This window comes from Arachis hypogaea, chromosome 1, assembly GCF_003086295.3.
Source record: "Arachis hypogaea cultivar Tifrunner chromosome 1, arahy.Tifrunner.gnm2.J5K5, whole genome shotgun sequence".
NCBI lineage: Eukaryota > Viridiplantae > Streptophyta > Magnoliopsida > Fabales > Fabaceae > Arachis > Arachis hypogaea.
The window spans coordinates 1013844-1036809 of NC_092036.1; the positions used below are offsets into that span (position 1 = coordinate 1013844).

The 22966-nt window shown below is 34.9% G+C and overlaps 4 protein-coding genes across 11 annotated transcripts; 3 read left to right on the forward strand and 1 right to left on the reverse strand.

Annotated features, from left to right (window-relative positions):
• Positions 1 to 2258: 2258 nt before the first annotated feature.
• Positions 2259 to 6851, forward strand: LOC112789046 (protein NUCLEAR FUSION DEFECTIVE 4). 2 transcript variants are annotated; one of them, XR_011880696.1, is made up of 4 exons: positions 2261 to 2833; positions 4625 to 5556; positions 5630 to 6725; positions 6818 to 6851. XR_011880696.1 is itself a non-coding variant. In XM_025830773.3 (3 exons), the coding sequence occupies exons 1-3, from the start codon at positions 2492 to 2494 to the stop codon at positions 6144 to 6146; spliced, it is 1791 nt and encodes a 596-aa protein (XP_025686558.1). In that variant the 5' UTR covers positions 2259 to 2491; the 3' UTR covers positions 6147 to 6851. The 2 variants fall into 2 exon arrangements, 1 of the variants encoding a protein (XP_025686558.1); XM_025830773.3 differs by having other exon boundaries at positions 2259 to 2833; positions 5630 to 6851.
• Positions 6852 to 8030: 1179 nt separating this feature from the next.
• On the forward strand, positions 8031 to 11089 carry LOC112789063 (photosystem II D1 precursor processing protein PSB27-H2, chloroplastic). Of its 3 annotated transcripts, none has more exons than XM_025830806.3 (4): positions 8031 to 9092; positions 9969 to 10083; positions 10168 to 10580; positions 10790 to 11089. In XM_025830806.3, the coding sequence occupies exons 2-4, from the start codon at positions 10002 to 10004 to the stop codon at positions 10925 to 10927; spliced, it is 633 nt and encodes a 210-aa protein (XP_025686591.1). In that variant the 5' UTR covers positions 8031 to 9092; positions 9969 to 10001; the 3' UTR covers positions 10928 to 11089. The 3 variants fall into 3 exon arrangements, with proteins under 3 accessions (XP_025686591.1, XP_025686600.1, XP_025686607.1); XM_025830815.3 differs by having other exon boundaries at positions 8727 to 9092; positions 9998 to 10083; XM_025830822.3 differs by having other exon boundaries at positions 8827 to 9092; positions 9984 to 10083.
• Positions 11090 to 11342: 253 nt separating this feature from the next.
• On the reverse strand, positions 11343 to 15491 carry LOC112789049 (imidazoleglycerol-phosphate dehydratase, chloroplastic). Of its 3 annotated transcripts, none has more exons than XM_025830787.3 (10): positions 14750 to 15491; positions 14285 to 14452; positions 13931 to 14201; positions 13709 to 13833; positions 13410 to 13514; positions 13052 to 13144; positions 12515 to 12589; positions 12260 to 12322; positions 11845 to 11954; positions 11343 to 11569 (listed from the first exon to the last, which is right to left on the reverse strand). In XM_025830787.3, the coding sequence occupies exons 3-10, from the start codon at positions 14163 to 14165 to the stop codon at positions 11542 to 11544; spliced, it is 834 nt and encodes a 277-aa protein (XP_025686572.1). In that variant the 5' UTR covers positions 14166 to 14201; positions 14285 to 14452; positions 14750 to 15491; the 3' UTR covers positions 11343 to 11541. The 3 variants fall into 3 exon arrangements, with proteins under 3 accessions (XP_025686572.1, XP_025686581.1, XP_072090665.1); XM_025830796.3 differs by having other exon boundaries at positions 13931 to 14188; positions 14750 to 15203; XM_072234564.1 differs by having other exon boundaries at positions 13931 to 14452; positions 14750 to 15247.
• A 605-nt stretch (positions 15492 to 16096) lies between these two features.
• LOC112789107 (DNA-directed RNA polymerases II and IV subunit 5A) lies at positions 16097 to 21381 on the forward strand. 3 transcript variants are annotated; one of them, XM_072234642.1, is made up of 5 exons: positions 16119 to 16303; positions 19176 to 19213; positions 19405 to 19801; positions 20820 to 20933; positions 21042 to 21381. In XM_072234642.1, exons 3-5 carry the CDS (start codon positions 19421 to 19423, stop codon positions 21165 to 21167), a joined length of 621 nt encoding a protein of 206 aa, XP_072090743.1. In that variant the 5' UTR covers positions 16119 to 16303; positions 19176 to 19213; positions 19405 to 19420; the 3' UTR covers positions 21168 to 21381. The 3 variants fall into 3 exon arrangements, with proteins under 3 accessions (XP_025686656.1, XP_072090743.1, XP_072090742.1); XM_072234641.1 differs by having other exon boundaries at positions 16142 to 16303; positions 19176 to 19217; XM_025830871.3 differs by lacking the exon at positions 19176 to 19213 and having other exon boundaries at positions 16097 to 16303.
• Positions 21382 to 22966: the final 1585 nt, after the last annotated feature.

A 22966-nucleotide genomic window follows, 5' to 3' on the forward strand; every position in this document is an offset into this window, starting at 1 on the left:
AATTTGAGGTGTCGTAGAAGGGTTCTCAGAATTGGGTTTGAACGAATGGTCGAATCTGTGGTAGCAGTTCCACACCACATGCCCTAATCTTCCACATAGCTGACACTGCACTCTTGAATTGTTGTTATTGAAGCCAAAACGTCCACCACCACGACCATTTCTGCTTCACGGCTGCGTCGATTGGCGGTAGTAGGGTTGTAATCAAAGTTCGATGGAGAATTTTGAACATAATGAGCAATTGGCATACCAATATCAGGTTTTTTGAAGCGCTCGAGCATCTCTTCATGCGAAAGGAGAAATGCTTCAGCCTCAACAACTCGGAAAGATCCTCTCTTTGCTGTGATGGAAGAGATGTATACGACATAATCTTCAGAAAGACCATCAATGATAGCTTGAAGGTGATCATCCTCTGGTACTTCATATCCCACAGCAAACAAGAAATCCACAATTTTATGAATTTTGGCAAGGTACTCAGTTATTGGACCAGTTTTTTTTGCAGGATCGTAGTTGGCTCTTGAGGCTTTGTACACGCGCAGAGGAGGCAGCTTGGAAGTATTTATCTATTTGATTCCACATATTGGAAAATTTGGATAGATGAATGATTTTATTCTTGAAGGAGCTTGTCATCGAAGTTATCAGCCAGGTTGTGAGGGTTCTATCACGCTGGCACCAATTTTTGAACTCTTCTGATTCAGTGAGTGTTTTCTTGGTGGCATTTGATGTGAATTGTTCTAGAACTTTCGATAGATCAAGGTGGATTTTAAGTTCCAAACTTTCAATGGTGAGAAGTGTAAGATATCTCCAAGTTGAGGAGTTGTTTTCATTGAATTTTTTAGTAATGGGTGAGAAGGTCTTCTTTATTCAATCTAATAACGTGATTTTCATTGTGGATCTAATGATAAAATGGTAGCTCTTGATACCATAAAGGATGCAGCAAAAAGCTATGTAGCAAGTGCTAATTTTTTGACACAAAAAAAATTGAGAGTAGAAATAGAAGGTAACGGAAAAATATTTCTTATTACTTTTCACACTAGAATCAAATACACGCATCACACACACACACATATATATATATATATATATATATATATATATACTAACTCTATAATAAAATTGCTGACTAACTAAATTATGTTATTTCCTGAATATTTACCCTAATTTTAACTCACTCTTCTCACTCTTATCCCTTATAATATCATACATTTATTTTTTAGTACTATATTTTTCTTCTATAATTAATTTGATATATAGAAAGAATTGCAAAAAAAATAATGATTAAAATAATTACATATCATATTTAAATGATTCTAAGAATATTTACATATTATATTTGTATACATATTTTTCCCTTCGTATATTACGATATATTTTTTTATATATTATTTTAGTGTTAGTAATAAATCACTTAATATTGAGTGATTTATTATTTAATAAATTTAGAGAAACGTGTCAAATAATTTATCAAAATGCATTGTAAATAAAATATTTTTATTTAAAAAAATACACTCTTCATGAGAGATATTATCAATATGCAAAAGACATATTATAAAGAAAAAAATATTATTTATATATTAAAATCAGCCATTAAAATTAGTCATTAATGTATTTATGTATAAATATATGTGGTTTAATTTATTTTTAATATGTATTTATATTTTAATATATATTTTATATTGGTGACTGACTTTGATGACTGATTTTAGTGTACACGTAGCATAACTCAATAAAAAAATAATTTTTTTATTCATAAAATTACAATCCACATGAATTCCGGATTTTTTTCAGAAATAAAATAAAAAAATTTATATTTCTCCAAACACTATTTTTGAACTTTAATTCTCCAAATACGATTTTTGTTTTTTTAGAGCAAGTTTGTTGTATCCCAGCAAACTCTATAAAAATGATAGAGTTTGTCTTATTCCTCGACAAATTTCCTTCAACTTTTTTAAATTTCGCGTTTTTAATCTATTATCATCATTTCTAAATAGTATATAGATCTACAAATAATTTATAGAAATACAAAAAAATACACAAATAACCAATATAATTTTTTTAAGAATTTTTTTAATTATAAATTAAAAAAATAAATCATATTTAACGATAACAATTATTATCATCGTTTTTAAAAATACATAAATATACTGAAATAAACTATATTCAATAAGAATTTTTTTAATTATAAGTTGTATTTTATTTCTTAAAAAAAATCCATGAATTCCAAACTTCCCATTAAATACTTATCTATCTGACACTGGTATACACTATACAGTATTATCAAAATAAAGAGTCGGTACATTACACCCGGTTATTAAGCTTGTTAAACTCCATTCTCTCCCACTTGGCATTTTGAAAACACTATCACCACTTACTCACACCAATTTTGTCGCTACCTGTGTCTGCTCCTAATAATATCTCTTTTTAAGTCTCCTGCCGCAGCAGCCAGAAGCACAACAAGAGTGTTCATCTCATCAAACACACCTTTTTGCGAGTGATGATGATGGGTCAATTCAAGGAGAAGCTTGTGAGTTTATACAGAAGTAGATGGCTGGTGTTTGTGGCTGCAATGTGGTTACAATCATGGGCAGGGATTGGGTACTTGTTTGGGAGCATATCACCAGTCATCAAAGAGTCCTTAAGCTACAACCAGAAGCAACTTGCCATGGTTGGTGTAGCTAAGGACCTTGGTGATTCCGTTGGCTTTGTTACTGGAATCCTCTGTGAGATCTTGCCCCTTTGGGCTTCTCTACTAGTTGGTGCTCTTCTCAATCTTATTGGCTATGGCTGGGTTTGGTTGATTGTTACTGCTAGAGTTCCAACTCTTCCCTTATGGGCTGTGAGTCTTTTCTTTCCCTTTCGATCTCTTTTCTTTCTTCTTCTTCACCCTTTGGATTTTGGATCATCAAGTAGCTAATTTCATTTCTACTAGTTTGACTTTTTCTGGTTTAGTTTGATTTCGTGATGTTACTGTCAATCATAATACCATGGTGTCTCTCTCTTGATTTTTGTTTTGATCAATCATCAAATTAGTCGGTCGTCAAATACTGATAAATTCTTCAAATTTGTTCTTTTCTTAGATATATATATATATATATATATCTCCTTTTTTTAGTACCTATCAGTATTTTTTGTTTTTTTGGCCTGAGATTATCTGAACCACTGGATTTGGTTTTGATTGAAACCATCTTGTTTTATTGAGTGATGTTTAGTTTTTCAGTTTCTTGATCCATTTATCTTTTTTTTTTCCTTGTTAAATTATCATTTCACTTATTAAAATTCAACTTTTTTCATAAATGAAACTTTATGACATGGATGGTCTGGAGTAAAGTTCTATACTGTTTCTTCAATCTTAAAAGGAAGGACTTTAATCGTAAAGGTGATGATGGTTCTGGAGTATTCTGGAATCAAAGTCTATGATTGCTCTTTACACCTCATAACCTATTGAATGAATATTCCATCTTTTTGCCTCATAAAAGGCCTGGGAATTTTCTTTCATTGTTTTATATATTCTTCTCCTTTGTGTAATACCAGACACTAGACATTACATTCTCTTTTTTCCTCATTTTTTTTTATATTCGGCTTTGTAGTAAGGTGGAAACTCAGATGAAGTCATTAAAATTAATAGTTGAAAACACTTGGATGACATGTCTGATTAAATTAGAACGATTCTGAACTATTAATTTCGCATGTGAGTGGTCACCTTGTAGTCAATGCATGATTTTAAATTTGGGTGTAAAGCATTATTGTGCAAGCATGATTGGTTACAAGTTGCAACTTGCATTTAAAACATTGAAAGGGATGTATGATGTGAAAAATGTGGTGATTAAACTACTAACCCAATATTTTGCAACTCATGAGTCTTGGTGTTGCATCTGTGCTGAACGGACTCTCTATTTTATAATCATTTCTTTCCTTGTAGCTGTCAAGTATCTTGTGTCTCACATGTGAGCACGTGACACATGATGACAAACATCGGTCAATATTTATAACAACAGATCTACCTTTCAGATGTTTGTACTACGGCTTTTAAGTTTCTGCTGTTCATTAGAGTACTCAAAATTAGAAAATAGAAACATATATGCATCAATCTTCATTAAGTTCGACATAACTATTGCCCAAGATTTCTTTAGATCATTAATAAATAGAGATCAAACATGGGAACAAGCTTAAAAGTTACCTTGCATAAATTTAAGTTGGGCAAGTGGCAGTAGCTGAAATTTGAATACTTATAATTTAGTTACTAAAAGTAGTGAATTGTATACCGAAAACGAGTCACCTAAACATCCCCATTCCAGCTTTCTGGTAACTTATGGTGAATATATACATTAGTATTGAATCCTGCTAGTAATGGGAACATTAAGTTTGGTGGTTTATTAGAAAACTTACAACTGAAAAACTGGCTCTTCATTTTGTGAGCATAGTAAAGGTAAGGTTGATACTGTCAACCAGAGGCTTGGATTTTGTTTGTTCCGGTTCAATAAAGGTTTTTTTTTTCTTGTTGCACAAACTCATTTGTATGCTGTTAATCTTTGAAAATGTTGTATAATATAAAGAACATAGATATTTTTTCAGTTATTTTATTTATCAGATAACCCAAATAAGATGATTAGTTGTTATTTCTATGCAGATTTGTGTTCTCATATTTATCGGAACAAATGGTGAAACCTACTTCAACACAGTTTCTCTAGTATCTTGTGTGCAAAACTTCCCCAAAAGCCGGGGTCCAGTGGTCGGAATTCTGAAGGGCTTTGCAGGGCTGAGTGGTGCAATCTTGACACAAATATATGCAGTGATCCATTCCCCTGATCATGCATCATTGGTATTTATGGTTGCTGTTGGTCCAGCATTGGTAGGAGTAGGTCTAATGTTCATTGTTAGACCTGTAGGAGGTCACAAACAAGTGCGTCCAACGGACGGCAAAAGCTTCACATTTGTCTATGGAGTGTGCCTCCTATTGGCTGCTTATTTGATGGGAGTCATGGTTGTCCAAGATCTAGTTTATGTGAGCAATCCTGTAATCATGACTTTCACAATCATCCTGTTCTTGATTCTCTTTGTTCCATTCATCATTCCTATCGCATTAGTTTTCGGTCCGGATCAAAAGTCTCCAGAGGAAGAGGCACTGCTTCCAGAACCAGAGAGTAAAGATCTAGGAAAGTCACCACAGGAATCCGAGGAAGTGCTATTAAGTGAGCTGGAAGACGAGAAGCCTAAGGAAGTGGACTTGCTTCCTGCATCAGAGCGGCGAAAGCGTATCGCGCAATTGCAATCAAAGCTACTCCAAGCAGCTGCTGAAGGAGCAGTGAGAGTCAAGAGGAGGAGAGGACCACACAGAGGGGAGGATTTTACTTTGAGACAAGCTTTGATTAAGGCAGATTTTTGGCTTCTTTTCATTTCCATGATCATGGGCTCGGGATCCGGCTTGACTGTAATCGACAATCTTGGTCAGATGAGTCAGTCTCTTGGATATGACAATACACATATCTTTGTCTCACTCATCAGTATTTGGAACTTCCTCGGCCGTGTCGGAGGGGGCTACATATCTGAGCTTGTTGTAAGGTACAAAACAGGTTTTACACTGATCAAACTATTTTATGTCCCTATCAAGAATTTTAATTTGTTGTTTGAACAGAGATCATGTCTATCCAAGACCAGCTGCACTAGCTGTATTTCAACTTATTATGACCGTCGGCCATCTTTTCATCGCGATGGGATGGCCGGGGTCAATGTATATCAGCACTCTACTGATTGGACTTGGTTATGGAGCTCATTGGGCGATTGTTCCGGCCACTGCCTCTGAATTGTTCGGGTTGAGAAACTTTGGTGCATTGTACAATTTCATCACTCTAGCAAACCCTGCAGGAACACTTGTCTTCTCAAGTCTTATAGCAAGCAGAATCTATGATTATGAGGCAGAACAGCAAGCTCAAGGAGATCATCATTTTCCAAATTTAGGATCGGTCATGGCGCGTGCGCTTAATGATGGCAAGCCACTAACGTGTAATGGCTCCATATGCTTTTTCATAACTTCCATGATCATGTCTGGACTCTGCATCGTTGCAGCAATCTTATGCATGATTCTTGTGTTCCGAACAAGGATCGTTTATGCAAACCTATATGGAAAATCTTCTTCCCGCAACCTCCGATAAATCAAGTTTTCTTGTAATAAGCTCCACTTTTTTGTGTTGAATTCTTGCTTTCAGAGACAAAAAAAGTAAAGTATATTTTTTTTTCTTTGAAGTTTGTTAAAAGTTTTTAAAATATTTTTAAGTTTTATTTTCTTTTAATTTTGTCTTTAAAAGTTTTCGAATTGCATCAAATATATTCTGATAGTTAATTTTTTAAAAAATTTAGGATCAATTCAGCAACAATTTCACAAAAACAATCTTCAACACAAATAAATTGGACATAGTTGTCATGTATTATTATTGGATTAGTCTTAAATTTTTTGAAAATTTAACTATCATGGATATATTTGATACAAATCGAAAATTTCAGAGACAAAATTAAAATAAAATAAAATTTATAGATATTTTTAAAATTTTTGACAAACTTCATGAACAAAAATATATACTTTACGCCAAGAAAAAAAAAAAATGGGAGTTCGGACTGCCTGTTTGGCTGTTTCAGTATATTTATTTACAGAAGGTGTATGAGGGTGGATACCAAAGAAGAGAGAGTTTAACAACAGGAAAGCCATGTTTGGCCGAATACCATAGTTGTGACTTGTGAGTATTCTTTTTCTCATTATTTGAGTTGTATACTTGTATGTTTTTCCTTTTTGAAGCTAATGTTTGATTGGCTTAAATTTGTTGCTTAGAAAACTAAATATTATGTGCAAGTGGTTCTGCTGAGGATGTGCGTGTGCTATAGCTGATGAAGCATGGTTACAAAATATTTGCTCCTTTTTTTTTTTGAATTTATATTTTCTAAGGAGTGAATCATTGTGTATAATTATATACATCCCTTGTCACCAAAAATTATATACATCCCTTATTAATTTATGGCCAAAGTAGCTTATATGACTTGGCAAAAGATCAACCCGAATCAGGGCACGTGATCTGTGTTAATAATGGATATGCATTAAGTCAACAATTTAATGTTTGTTTTATGAACACGTTTTTTTTGTTAACACAGAAAACGTAGTCTGATAATAGTCTGATAATATAATTTTTTGGAGATTATTTTAATAAAGATATTTATATATGTTATGTTATTATTGGATATTTTTATTAAACTGTTTAATAATTTATTTTTTAATAAATCAGAACAAAATCGATTTATTATAATAATAATAATAAATTCAATTATTTTATTATAATTATTAGACTCAATTTGATCCAATTAAATTACGCAATCTAAACTAAATATTTTCAAATTTTTTGATAAAAAATAAATATATTTCTGATTTTTTATTTTGTAAACATTTAAATTCTTAAGAATTTAAAAGTATAATTAAATCTCTAAAAAAAAATTTTATTGTTATTATTATATAAAAATTAATTTTATTCTAATTTATTAAAAAAATTTAAAATACCCAATTTATTAAGCCTCTTTATTAAAGCATCTCCCAATTCTTTTTGTCTAAGATTAGGACCTATTCCGAGTCTCAATTATTTTGCAATGATCCATCAATGAATGAATTTAATAATCAAATCTTATCTTTGCAGAGGTTGATATTTTGTTCAAAATGCGGGTTGTGTGAAAATCTTAAATTGCATTAACTAAGGAAGCGTATGTTATAAAGCCATAGTTAGAGGTTTTATTTTTTTTTTCCCTATTTTTTAACAAAGAAAAACGACAGAAAGTTGAACAAACAACTCACTGCAACTAAGTCAACTCGTGAGCCTAAATTGTTTATATATTATTTATTATAATTATTTATATTAATACATATATTATGTATTTTATATTTTTAATTTACAATATTATAGATAATTTAGACCCATTCACATATATAATTTTCGTATATAATTATAATAAAAAACATAAATTATAAGTGATAAATAAGGAACGTGGCAACTATTAGTTTAGACCCATTCACTTATACCCATTCACATAGTTGCAACGCTTGGTTTAGTGGCAACTATGTTTGCTTTACTAGGAGGTGCACTGGATTCAAATCCTAGCTAGGTCTAGAAAGTTGATATATGAAACCCATTGAGAAAAGGAAGGGATGTATGTGTAAGGGGTACTTGACCAAAAAAAAAAAGCATGGTTATTAAGTCTGGTTCGGCTCAGTCGGTTCAAAAGAAAAACTCGGTCATTTAGTCGGACTGAGCCGCTTGTGAACCGTTTAAGCATTAGATCCGCCAAAAAGCCGGTTTGTATGACCCTAACTCTTCTGCCTCACCTCACCTTCACGGCTTCACCCTCAGACTCTCAGGTAGCGTTTGTTTGGAAGTACTGAGACAGAGACTGAGAGACTGAGACTCAGTATCATGTTTGGTGGTTCAGAGACTGGTACTAAAATTTATGTCTCTGTTTCCAAAATTTTAGTATTTCAGTACCTCCAAAAAGTAGGGACACAGGGACTAAAATTTTTAAAGATAGAGACTGAAACTTTAATAATATGTTATACCTAAAATACCTTTATTTCAATTAATTAATTCCAAATTTACCCTTTGTACAAATTAAATTAGAATTTTATTCTTGTTTCAATTTCTGTCTCTCACTTTGCACCAAACAGAATACTGAGATTTATTTCAATATCTGTCTCTTAGTTTCTGTCTCTCAGTCTCAGTCTTTCTGTTTCTGTCTCTCCACCAAACGCTACCTCAAGGAACGTCACTCTCATTCTCAAACTCTCTCTTCTCTCCCACTGCCACTAGCCCACTAGAGTCTCTCTCAGTCTCACTCGAGTCTCGTCTCAGTCACACTCGCCGGCGTCTCAACTTCTTGTGGCCTTCCCTGAGCTCCTCGTCGCCGGCGACAGAAGCAACTCGTGGGGTCGTCATTGCTTTGTCGTCTTCTGATTTCGGGTCCTCGTTGTCGCCGTGGACTGTCCTGGGGTCGTGGCTTGCTTCGTCGCCTTCCGTCGCGCGTCATTTTCGGGTTTTGGGTCCGAGCCGTTGCCGAGTCACCGTGGACCGTTGGTGAGTCCCTGCCTCATCACTTCCCCTGATCTGTCTTTTCCAGATTTCACTTCTCCCTGTATTTTGAGATATTGAATTGCTAATCAATTAATTTGCCTTGTTGCTGAACTAAATGTTGCTGTAAATTATGAATGAAGTAGGATTTGTTGAATCTGTTGCTATAAGTTGAATTTGTTGCTGTAAGTTGAATTTATTGCTGAAAATATCAATGAGCTAATTTTTTTGATTGATGAAAATCATCATGAGTTGAATTGTTGCTGATTATCATCACCGAACATTGAATTTGTTACTGACTAAATAAGCACTTAGCTAAATTTTTTATTGCTGTAAATCATCTTTGGAGCTAAATTTTTGGTTGATGAAAACTATCATAGGTGAATTTGTTGTTAAAATTATCAATGAGTTGAATTTGTTGCTGTAAGAATAAATTTTATTCTTAGTATTGATACATTTGATTCTTGCATATGCAGTATTTGGTCAAGTTCTAAATTTTTTGGATAAAGATATAAATGCCAATTTTGAGATCAGTCCTGTTACTAGATTTACTTATTGTATTATGTTTTGCTCTTTTGATTTAAATTGAGAAAGTATCATGTACTCATGATTAGTTTATTTTTTATTTTTGCATCATTAGTTATGTTTAAGAATTGATACTTAATTGTTATTAATGTGTTTGTGAAGACGTGCTTTTGAATTTTTTATTTTAACTTTTTGTTTATTTTTGTAATTTTATATTTATATTTAATTGTGACCGGATTAACCGGTTCAACTAGTAACCTACTGGTTGAACCAGTAACTCGATAACCCAATCGTATGACCAAATCGTTTACCGGTTCGGTTCCGATAACTATGGCCTTGTGTATTTGGTGGATGTAGCTTAACATTTCTTAGATTTGTTTACAAAGGAGGATGGCAATTATCCTTGCAGCAAACATGTGTTCCATTACAAGTTCCAAACCAGCTCATGGGATCAAAACCTTTGATTTTGTGGGTATGTATGTGCTAAAAATTCAACAACATAATTGCACCTAGCAAATAGGTCATTCATTTATTAACAGCTTCTACAATATAACAGATAAAGAGCAATCCAGATCTAATATTGCACTGCCTCCTTCGGAACCTTCGTCGAGTCGCAGGCAGCTTATAGTCGATGTTAGTACTTCATTGGTTACCACGGCGTGCCAGTGTGGTTTAACTCCATCAATGGTGTGGGCAGAAGAGAAATCATCTGAAAAAGAGGATGATGATAACAAAGGGATTGTTGGGGCCATCACATCATTATTTGATCCTAATGAGAAAACAAAGAAAGGGAAGGTGTTGCCAAAGGCTTACTTAAAGTCAGCGAGAGAGGTTGTGAAAACACTGCGTGAATCTTTGAATGAACCACCTGATGACATTGCCAAATTTAGAAGAACTGCAGACGCAGCAAAAGAGTCAATTAGAGAGTATTTGGGGAGTTGGAGGGGGAAGCAGATCGTTGTTCAAGAAGTATATACTTTCTTTCAACTCTAAGTGCATTCTATTTAGATCTACTTTTGTACAAGAAGAAAAATGTTTATATTGATTCATTTTTCTTGTATAAAAGTAGATCTTTTGTTAATAAGATTATGCATCCCAAATTATTACACAAAAGACAAGTTATTCTATTACTAATCGATATCAAATATATTATCATGTTTTGGGTTGATTGCTTGCAGGAATCATACGTTATGCTGGAGAAGGCAATTAGATCTTTGGCGAGTTTTTACTCGAAGGCAGGGCCATCTGCACCATTGCCAGAGGAGGTTAAGTCTGAGATATTGTACTACCTAAATATTACTGAGGAATTTTTGTAGACCATCGTTCAATAAATCACAATGTTTCAAACCAGGACACCTTATGGTATATAATATTTACTTCAAGAATCATTAGATGATAATATAATCAAATGTATAAAAAATTATCTAACATTCTTAACTATCAATTTCACATGAAAATAATTACAATTTGCATGTAAATTGTCACTTTAATTTTAGACCCTTATAAGGAGGGTGTTGTTTTGCATGTAAATTGTCACTTTAATTTTAGACCCTTATAAGGAGGGTGTTGTTTAGATATCTGATGATTGTTATTGTTCCTAGTTAAGATTAACATTTACAGTTACTAAGGTAGGGGGCGGAAAATGGAATCAATTTCATGCCCTTTTTTTTTTCCTTATGCCTAGACCAAGTCTCTAGCACGACAGACAAAGGAGTATGCTGAATGCACTGGTTAAGAAAAAACAAGACAAGAATTATTTTATTTCTATATCCAAGAGTAAATGCGTGCCTGGCCAGTAACTTTTATGACAAGTACAGGCAAACAGTACTGGCTCTTATCATCTCTGACATCTATTCTAGGCACCTTCATTGTGGATGAAAGTGTGTGAAGAACTACGGAAGTCCGCTTATCTAGTAGTAGCTCAATCCAATTAACTTCGTGACAAAACTCCTTTTGAACTGCACACATAAAAAGGATGCACAATGAACATATTTAACAAGTAAATTTGATATATTCACATTCAGATAAAAAAAAACTGTACGATTGATTGGAGAACTGAGAGCATATTTTTAATTCACTACTTTACCAATTTTCTTTGTCACTTTAGAGGAGCATGATCATTTTATGAAAGAAGGAGGCAGAAAAAGTAACGATTTCGAAATTCCAGCAGAATTATATAGTGGATAAATAAGATTTTCATTATAAAATAAAATCGGGTTCAAAGATATCAGACCTTGGTATTGTTCCACGGCGACGTGGATCGTACTCTGTTGCTTGTCGAAGAGCCCTAGCAAAAGCTTTGAAGGTTGCCTCAATAATATGATGGGAGTTTTTTCCGGCAAGCTGTTCACAGAGGAATACATATGTATTCCGTTAACAGGTTGTTAGACTTGTAATAAAAGAACACTAACTAGAAAAAGAATAAAACCAGAGAAATCATAAGTTTGAAAATGTATTCAACAAATGAAGACCATAGAAAAAGCCATGAGGCAAAAAGAACCTATATTTTCTAACCCATGTAGCTAAGGAATAATTGAGAGGCCTAGTACATCTATAATAATTATACTTCTGTGACAATATGCAGAACTATACTTCCAAATGCAATTTCTATAGCTGATTAAAATGACAAAGAGCTGATGTCTCAATACCTGCCGAATGTGAAGTGTCATACCAGAAGTATTCACCAAGGACTGGAAGAAATGCTCCACCAACTACATACAGGATACTAAGAGTATTCATCAATGAAGAATAGATATAAAGGGAAAAGTATAGCCAACAGCAAATACAATAAGAGTGTCACATTAAAATAACATCTATGCTGGAAAAATTAGGGGCTCAGCAGTCTAAAACTTATTCAATAAAATTCTAAGCTCAATGATGAAATAATCAAATGAAAGTGAGACCTGAGTGTCATATGTCCCAACCCTCTGGGTAGGGATGTCCAAATTATAACCTAAATGTGGCCGGCCAGATAAATCCTGGACAAGGTTAGGAAGAAGGATGTAAGTATTAGAACGAACAAATTTATTTGAGACAATAAGCTTACAACAAATGGGAACATAATTCACACTTGAAAATTCTAATTACAATTCAGTAGCCTTGTATGCATTTATTGCTTGAGAACGCATGAGCCTCAATACAAAAGCTAACTGAACTTCAATGGTCCAAATTATTTTTATGTACATTAATCAGCATGACAATATCGGATTGTTTAATTTGCAAATGTAATACCAAACCTACTCCAATTATCATATGCCTAAGCAAAGAAAAAATCACACTTTCTCCCCTAACAATAAGAAACAACTAAGTGTTGTCCCACTATATGGGATTGATACATGGATTAACATCACCATGTTCTATAATGAATCCTATTCACATATTTAAATTTTAAACTTTGAATAATGCTTAATGATCATTTCTGCAAGTGGTATGCAAATTACCAGTGAAACGTGTATTAATGCTTCATCAAGTGGAGCAGAGAAGTCACCAAACCGATTAATACCCTTCCTATCACCAAGAGCCTGTAGCAAAGCCTGAAGATGGAGTAATAGACAACACTTAGATTAAACATAATAGTTAAATGCAAAAATCATTTTAAAAAAAGTGCATAATTATAAATCTAACTATTATAAGGTAAGAAACTGAGAACTAACATATATACTGTAGCCATCAATGACTTCGACGTCATTGTGCAAGGAAAAGATGAAGAAAAATATCATATAATGAAGCATGTTACAGTTTCTAGGAACAGACCAAAAAAAATGAAAACACAGTTCATATAGCTGGTGTTTGCAGTACCGTTCCAATAGCAAGAGCAACATCTTCGTTAGTGTGATGATCATCAATATGTGTGTCACCTGTAGCCTTGACATGTACATCGAACAGCCCATGTGAAGCAAGTTGCTGAAAATACACAAGTCATAGTCATGTTTAGTTTCTGTGACTCATCTTTAGCAGCCATGATTTTTATTTCCAAGTTAGAAGGAAGCAAACTTTTAATCTTGAAGTTGTGAGCTACCAAGAAGTGTGCTTGACCAGTAATTGAAATTTCAAATTACATTCTACCAATGAAGCAAACATAAATTTAAACTACTAACATCAAGCATATGATCAAGGAAGGGAATTCCAGTACTACTATCAGCAACTCCACAACCATCCAGGTTTATTTTGACTGAGACATTAGTCTCCTTAGTGACCCTTTTCACCTCACCTATTCTAGCACCTGAAAATGATGAATTAAGACATTCAAATTCAATGAAAAGCCACTACTTGATGAGAGAAAAAGGAAAAAGGAAGAAAGCTTGAGGTTTTGCGTTGACCTGAGTCAACTGGCAAAGCTGATGTAGCTGGAGAGTTGTCGTCTCTCACCAAAGCAGCACAAGAGAGGTTTATGAGAGGATCCATTCGGGTGAGACTGCAGTGATTCAGTGAAAAAATTGAAGCTTTGGAATGTAGGGATGTTGGGTTCAGCGTCCTCTGAAAAAACCTAACCCTAGATTTGAGAAGCAGGGATGAAGGGCATTTTGGAAGACACGGAGGTGCAGACAGCTCCATTCAGATTTCAGTAACGAATTTCACTAACACATTCAACTTTCAGCAACAAAATCAGAGTGCAGTGATGAATTACATCAGCCAAATTGAATCAGAAAGAACGGGAATTTGTTGGAACTCACCAAATCGGGTTGCAAAGGAAGCTGACGAGGAGGAGGACCCTGACGGCGTTGCTCGAGGCAACAAGACGACAACAAAGACCGGCCCACCAGGACCTGCTGCCTCTGCTGCCGGCGACGACGAGCGCAGGGAACAATAAAAAATCAACAAAATCACTTCGTATTCATAATCTGCAAATCCAATTCAACAATCAACTAAATCATTCACAATCAAGCAAAATAATTCCTAAACCAATTCAACGCTCAACAAAATCACTACATATTCATAGCCCAATTCATAAACCAATTCAACAATAAAATTAACAACAATAACATTTCAACCATTTTAACATTTCAAGTTCAACCTCTGCCATATTCTAATCAGATTCATAAATGAAAAAACAATAAAATTAACAGAAATCACATCAATGAATCAAGTATGAAAAATTAATATAGAATATTAGAATAACTGGAAAAACAAAAACTTACATGTCGACTGTTGTTGCAGCGGCAGAATCGAGCAGTGCAGTGCAGGCAGCAACACCCGCGGAAGAAAGGCGAGGGAGGGACGGAGGCACGGCACGGCGAGACGCGAGCACTCACCAGGAAGCACAGCTGTAGGAAGAGAGGCAAGACGCGAGCAGTGGAGCACACCAGGCGTTGGGTGCAGTGATGGCGGACGAGCAGAATACGAGACAGAGGGAGCAAGAGCTCTGGCGACGAGCACGCGAGGGACAAGCGGAGGAGACGCGAGCGTGCGGTGGATCCGGCGAGAGCACACGATACGGTGAATTCGGCGAGAGGCGCGGCGATGAAGGCGAGCGGCGATGGCGGTGAACCGAGGTGAGAGTGAGAGAGCTGGGGGAGGGGGCGACGCTGTCCCTCTGTGGGTGTGGGAGTGAGAGTGAGAGTGAGAGTGAGAGAGCTGGGGGTGGGGTGGGTTACTGAACTAGGCCTAGGTTTTTTTCCTAAATTCTGAAGCGGTTCGGTTTCCCAAAACGGCTGGTTCGACGGGTTTTACTAGAACAGACTTGGTCAAACTGGTTTTTACAGATTTTTTTATTCGGTCCTTTGATCTACCCGGACTGCTTTTGTGCTGGGTCACCAGTTTTCCGGTCCGACTGGCCGGATTTGTCTGATTCTCACAACTTGTCCCCAAGCATCAAATGGAAACCAACAGAACCACAGCACAGAACCCTTACCCCGACTAACCTCAGCTTCCACGCGTCACGTTTTACCATAACACCACATGAAGGCATGCAATGCTGACAACTACGATCAGTACCATAAAATCTCCCTTTCAATATTTATTCACTGAGTTGCTCTATTTGCAAGTGGATTTCTAGTTTTCCACTTGTCATCATTAAGTATATTATCAATTAATTGTGCTTTAAATAATTTACATTAAGATAAGAATTCTACTAAATAACGTCCTTATTAATAATTTATGGAATTTTTCTTTAAAAAGGGAATTAAAATTTCTAATTCATTAAAAATTTAAAAATATTTAGATCATTCCATACAACCATTGTGCGTCCATTCCAGAGAATTGGCACTTGCAGCTGCAGCATTTTCATTTCAAAATTCCAACAGACAACTCTTGAGCAACAAAATGTACATAAAAGCTCTCAAAACGAGGAAGAAGTCAAGGTTTTGAAAATCGGATCGGTCGGTCAAATCGGTTTATCCGAAAACCGATGATAAAAGCGATTCGATTCTCCTTCAATAACCGCTGTGTTAAAAACCGATAAATAGCCGTTAAATCGACCAAGAACCGGCCGATTCCTCTAAAACGAGGCCGTTTTTTAGTTTATTTAAAAAAAAAAAAAAAAACCCGATCCACTCGTTCGTGAACCACCTCTTCCCCCGTTCATTCCTCTCATCTCACTCGTTCAGTCGCTCGTGAACCCTAGCCCTCTGAAGCCAAGGAAGAGGAACCCCGTACCCAGTACCCTAGCCCTCCGTCCTCGTCGCGGTTCCCAGGTCGTCAGCGCCGCCGCCGTCCCCAGGTCCTCTTCGTCTTCGCTGGCCTCTCGAACCCAGGTGAGTGGTTCCTTGTCTTCATCTTCTCTGAACTTCTTCTTCAATTTTTGTTTCATATTTCTTCAATTCTTCTTGGGTCTTGGCTTGAAGTTTGGTTCTTCAATTCTTCTTCTTTGTTATTCGGTCTGCATTCTGCATTCTCTATCACATTGAAATTAAGCTTTGGATTCTCTTATTTCGTTTTAATTTTACCGCACTCAACATGTTTGATGAAATGCTTTAACCATATTTCTGATTGGTTTTATAATTTCTAGCTTTTATAATTTTTCTCCGTCAAGGTTAGTGGTCTGAACTCATGAAATTTCAAATTATTCAAATATGCAATTTCTGAAATTAGGAATTTGTGAATCTGAACTTTGAAGTTAGTGATTGATTTCTGATATATTACTGATTCTGTTCTAATATGTGCTTTTGTTACTGATTTGTTACTGATTCTGAAATTGAGTAATGGATTTGTTACTGATTCTGTTCTAAGGTCTTATGGATGATTATTGGATTTCTAGCCGTTCTGTTGCTGTTTTTAATTTGGATTATGATTTATTGATTTTAGTTATGGATGAAAGTATTAGTCAAGCAGCAGTTGTTGATAATGCCTATTTGAGTAATAATTCATCTGCCAATCCTACTAATTCAAATGATTCTGCTAATCCTAATCCACCTAGTTCGAATAATAGTCGGTCACAAGGTTCTAATTTTTGTTGTTGAATGCCCTGTTTGTTGCTGAATGATAATTTTTGTTGCTGAATGCTGTTGGTAATGGTGTTTTTCTGCTGAATGTCCTGCTGTTTTTATTTCTTTGTTTGTTGCTGAATGTTGGTGGCAGAATTTAGATATGGTCATGTTGATAATTTTTTGATTTTTCAATGTGCTGTGGCTAGTCTTTAATTTCGTATCTGGTTATGGATACTTCTTTGTTTTGTAGTTGCTGGTTTTGCTTTGATTTGTAGTTGGTTTTACTTTGATTTGTAGTTGCTGGCTCCTAATTACTGCTGGCTTTGTTTGTTGCTGAATGTTGGTGGCAGAATTTAGATATGGTCATGTTGATAATTTTTTTGATTTTTCATTGTGCCGTGGCTGGTCTTTAGTTTTGTTTTAATTAATAAAACTTTTATTAATTTCGAATGATGCTGCAAATCTTAATCCTAATCCACCGAAGCAAATTTGCAACAAGTTCTTGCGGATTTTGATTATTGATAAATCATGATGTTGGGATTTAATATTTAGATATGGTTTCTTACTATTTAATTTTTGAGTTTGTATTTTGATAAGATCATATAGATTTGGTTGATGATATTTTATGTAGTGTTTTAAATTTCAAAGATATTTTAAGATTTATATTAGACTATAATTGTATTTTAGGATGTTTATTTATAATTTATTTATTATTTTATTCTAAAACGGTTTTTCCGGTTGAACCACCGGTTGGACCGATTGAACCAATAAACTAGTAAACTAATGACTAGAACGGTTCGATGATCGGTCCGGTTCTCAGAACCTTCAAAAGAACACAAAGTATTTAAACCTGAAGCCAAATAGTGTTAATCCCACTTTGGAATAAATAATTAACAGTAGAAACAGTATGCATTTGGAGGAAGAAGAAGAAGTATGCAAGGATCTTTTCCTGCTTTCAAGCGCATGACGTGTAGCAGATTCCAACACTTCTCCAATCTCTGTTTATTGCTGCGGTGGCACGTTCTTCCCCATTGTGCTTCCTCCATCTCTGGGTCGCCCTACTTCTCTGGACTTCCGAAATTTCCTTTCCCATTTAGTCTGACTTTTAAGATAAACTTCAAATCTTCAGCTACAATCTCGACCCTACTGGTTGCTGGGATACCGTCCGCTGCTCTCTTCATCTTGTGCTATAGTCTCTGCTGCTAAAACTTCTTCTTTATCTGGGTTCACTCAGTTCTTTCTCCTTTGACACAAGGCTTTTCCTTGCTGCCACATTTGCAACTTCCAGCTCTATTCTGATGAACGGGACTGCCCAGCCGATCTTGGTGACTTGAAACACAATTTCCAGTTGGTGACATGAAGAGAAAAATGAGAAGGAAGAGGAGGATCAGAGGATGGGGGGGTGGCGGGGGTGGTGAGATGAAGAAAAAAATTAAGTTTCTTTTCTTTTGTTGTTTTTTAATTTTCAGTCACCAAAAATAAAAGGGAAGAGAGCAATTTGATTTTGAGAATGGAATTGTGCGGGAAAATCCCCGCTTCGGTGCACCGGAGGGAACACTGTTCTTTGCTGCAACGTGTCGTCACCACCGATGATGCTAAATTGGGGGGAATACTGTTCTGTGCCTCGTGTATTGAACTGCTTAACTTTTATATTTTAAATAGATTATTTTTTTTGCTAAAAATCATGAAAGTTGAATTTGTTACTGATTATTATCATTGAACTTTGAATTTGTTTGTCTTTTTGAAATAATCAGTTAACAAATTTTTGTTGTTGAAAATCATTAGAGTTGAATTTGTTGTTGAAAGTTATTGCTGAGATGAATTTTTCTGTTTGTTCTCAAGAACAAGCATCATCAAATGAATTTTGTTCTCTCTTGATTATTTAAATTGAGAAAGTATTTTGTATTAATGACTAATTCATTATTAATTTTTGCATCATCAGTTATGTCTAAAAATTGATATTTGTTTTTCATTAATATGTTTATGAAGACATGTATTGTTAACTTTTAATTTTAATTTTATTTTTATAATTTTATATTTTTATTTTATTATGACCGGGTTAATCGGATGAATCCGTGACCCACTGGTTGAACCACGATCGGGTCAATTACCAGTTCAATTCTGATAACTATGTATATACCTGGTCTGGCCTGGCCTGGCCCGTGTACACGTTTTTATAAATCCTTTCCTTCAAATGCAGAAGACAGGCAGCTGCTACTCTGTGTGAAGAAAATCTCTGCGAGTATCACCTTTCTTCCAACCCTTTTAACCCTTTATTATTTATTGTGTGTTTTGTTCTCAGAATCCTAATTTTGAAGTGCGAATTTTTTCTTATCTCGTAAACGTGCATGTCTTCCGAATCAATCTGCTATTTGTTCACATTATAATATGCCCTATATTTTGTTGTTTGTTTGGTTTCTGGTGAATAGAGAAAGAAAAAGAAGGATGGTTCTGTCGGAAGAGGAAATCAACAGGCTCTATAGAATTAGGAAGACGGTGATGCAGATGCTGAGGGACAGGGATTACCTTGTTGGGGACTTCGAGATCAAGATGAGTAGAGAAGAATTTAGAAGAAAATATGGCGAGAACATGAAGAGGGAAGACCTTGTCATCAACAAATCCAAGAAGGATAATTCTTCTGACCAGATCTATGTCTTCTTCCCCGAAGAAGCTAAGGTTGGTGTCAAGACCTTGAAGACTTACACCAATCGAATGAACTCCGAGAATGTTTTCAGGGCTATCTTGGTTTGTCAACAGAATTTAACACCATTTGCCCGCACTTGTATCAGTGAAGTTTCTCAAAAATTTCACTTGGAGGTTTTCCAGGTCTGTCTTTTCCTATAAGTTTATAAAGTTTATAAGGTACCTCTTGAGTCATATATTCAATTTCTACAATAGCTCGAAACATCTATGGAGATTCAATTTCCATTGATTGTAAGTATTAGGAGAGTGTAGTAAGCTTAAAGAAATGGAATGAAATGAGTTAGGGTTTAGGGTATTCATATGTGAAGAGATTGAGGGTGGAAGTGGGATTTGATTATAAGATAAATGTATAGTAACTTAGTTTCATCAAAGACCTAGTTTTCATCAATTGGACTATTATACCCTAGTATTCACTATTGACTATTGAGCCCAAGTTTAATAACGCATGATGGTTCAAGAATTGAAGCTATCTTCAACCAATTTTAGCAACAAAATAACCCACAATCCATAGAAACCCAATATTAATTAAAATAATTTCCAACATTCCATTCTCTTTTTCTTTATAAAATATGGTTCCATCACTAACCCCAAATTGAGAAAACAGAATTGAAAGTTTGATGGAGTAGGATGGAATCTTCTCTGATATTTTATTACTAACAATGCCTCTCTATTTCATTTTGTCGAACCAAACAATGAAAACCAATTAAATCCCTTGGACTCTATTCCACTTCTCCTGAAATCACTAATCCAAACTACATTTATAAAAATAAAATTTGTTAGTTTTGGTGTTGAATTTAGAACATACTAATTAATAAACAACAGGATTTTATAGGGAGTCAGAGACTATTGTCCTTGTGTTTAGTCTTGCAAGCTTAGAGATAATTAATACAATTCATAATGGTGGGAGCTGTTTATGCTTCACATTTACCCGTATTCTTTTACCTTTTTTTTGGTGATTGGAAATATTCACCAATAGATATATGTGCAAAGGAAATAGTGTATTAATATTTATTTCTTTGGGTTATCCTTTCAATGGTTAAAATTTTCTTTATTTTCATTTCCTTGTGTTATGTTAGTTTTGCTGCTAGAAATATGGTTGTTTCTCTGTCAATTACAATTTGGAAGAAACCTATTGATGCAGGAAGCAGAATTGCTGATCAACATAAAAGAACATGTTCTTGTCCCTGAGCATCAAGTACTTACTGATGCAGAGAAGAAAACTTTGATTGAGAGATATACTGTGAAAGAAACTCAAGTATGTTTAATTTTGACTTATAAATTTAATTCTAGAATTGTACTACAAATCTTACAACATACTAACATGTTACTTCAACCCTAATATTTGTGATGGGGTTTTCCTCAGCTTCCTAGGATTCAAGTTACTGATCCTGTTGCAAGATATTATGGATTGAAGCGTGGACAAGTTGTTAAGATAATCCGGCCAAGTGAGACTGCAGGCAGATATGTTACCTACCGATTTGTTGTATAAGAATTTCCTTCAACGTCCTGACTATATTTATGGTACCATATATGCCCTCTATCGATAGATATTTATGAGAGCTTGAGAAGCATGGACAGGGATAAAGAACCCTTTTTCTTTTGGCTGTACTCTGTTTGCTATTAGTTAGAAGTTATGGTTGAACCTTTGTAGTCAACCTAAGACACACTATACTGCAGTGGTTGGTTTCCAATGTTTCCCAAAACCCGTCTTTAACTGCACGAATTCTTTTGGTTGTGCGTAGGGGTGACAAACGGGCTTAAACCCGCCTGGCTGGCCCGCGTAATCCGCCAAAAAAGGCGGGCCGGGTTGAAAAACTGGGACCACCAAATAGAAAAAGCCCGCCTAACCCGCACCGCTTAAATCGTGAGCTTTGGAGGGGTGGGGCGGGCTTCCCCGCCGGGCTTAGTATTTTTTGGTGAGGGGGTACTTTTACAATTTTTTAGCCAAAACCTAACTTCCCTCAACCTAACCTACAAGAGTATGAAGATAAAAATTGAGTGATTTGAATTATGTTTATGTTACTTTGGAGACAATATTTATAATTATGTTTTAAATTATGTTTATTTTGTTTTGGAGAGAATATTTATACTTATGTTTTGGATAAAAACTTGGTTTATAATTATGTTTATTAGATATTTATAATTACAAAGATTTTAATGTTTATGAATATAAAAAACATAATTTTTTATATTTTTAGAAATTATAAATTTATTAATATGATTATGAAATTATATATATTATGTAGTAGTTAATAGTAAAAAAAAAAGAAAAAAAGAGGAGTTTTAGCGGGCTTAGCTCGCCAACCCGCCAGCCCATAGTTAGGCGGGGCGGGGTGGGATTCTAGGACCGCTTCACTAGGTGGGGCGGGACGAGCCAACCCGCCAAAGGGACGGGCTTCTGGCGGGGCGGGGCGGGGCGGGCTTCCCCACTTGCCACCCCTAGTTGTGCGTTCTCGCTATCGATGGGTTATTCTGAATATTGGAAAATATGGTGACTTAGATTCTGCATAAAATGACATCAGAATAGGGTTCACTATTTTAATTAAAATATTTTCTTTCAATTCATTATGTATGTCATTTTAACGTGATCTTGTCATTATAACTTGGCGGTTAGGTTAAAAAATATTAGGATTTTCATGACTCAAACAATTATCCCTTACGTTATTGTGCATAATTTGATCGTTATACCTATAAATCATTAAAGTTACTTAGACTAGTTTAAGAATGGCTGACAGGTGTTTGTGCTTTTAGATCAGATTCAGTCCTTCGTATTAGAGATAAAAAGGAAAAGAAAAAGATGTTAATACTATTTTTTGTCATGTATTTTTTCTTTTTCTAATTTGATAAATTCTTAGGAAACATAATATTAATTTGTTTTGAGAGTAAACTATCATTTTTTCATAAAAATTTAAAATGTTGATAAATTTATCTACGAGAAAACAAAACTAATTTTATACCCCCAAAAAGTATGTGTCAAAACCTCAAAGTGGTCTTAAGATTCATGAAGTGCTCCAATTTCGTCCTTGATTTTTTAATTGCACTATTTACCATGATTTTTCAATTGCACTATTTATATCTTCCAAATTGGTAAAAATACACTTATTCAGGACATACGTGTAATTGATTTAGGACATATGCATAACTTATTAATTTTCAATCCCAAACTATTTTGGTTTATTCTCTAATGGGTGGGTTTGTGCATTCCTCATTTCCTCACTTGATGTTGGATTTTTACTGTCAATTTTACTACATAAGTTTCTTTCCAGCAAATTAATTTTCAGCAAGCAG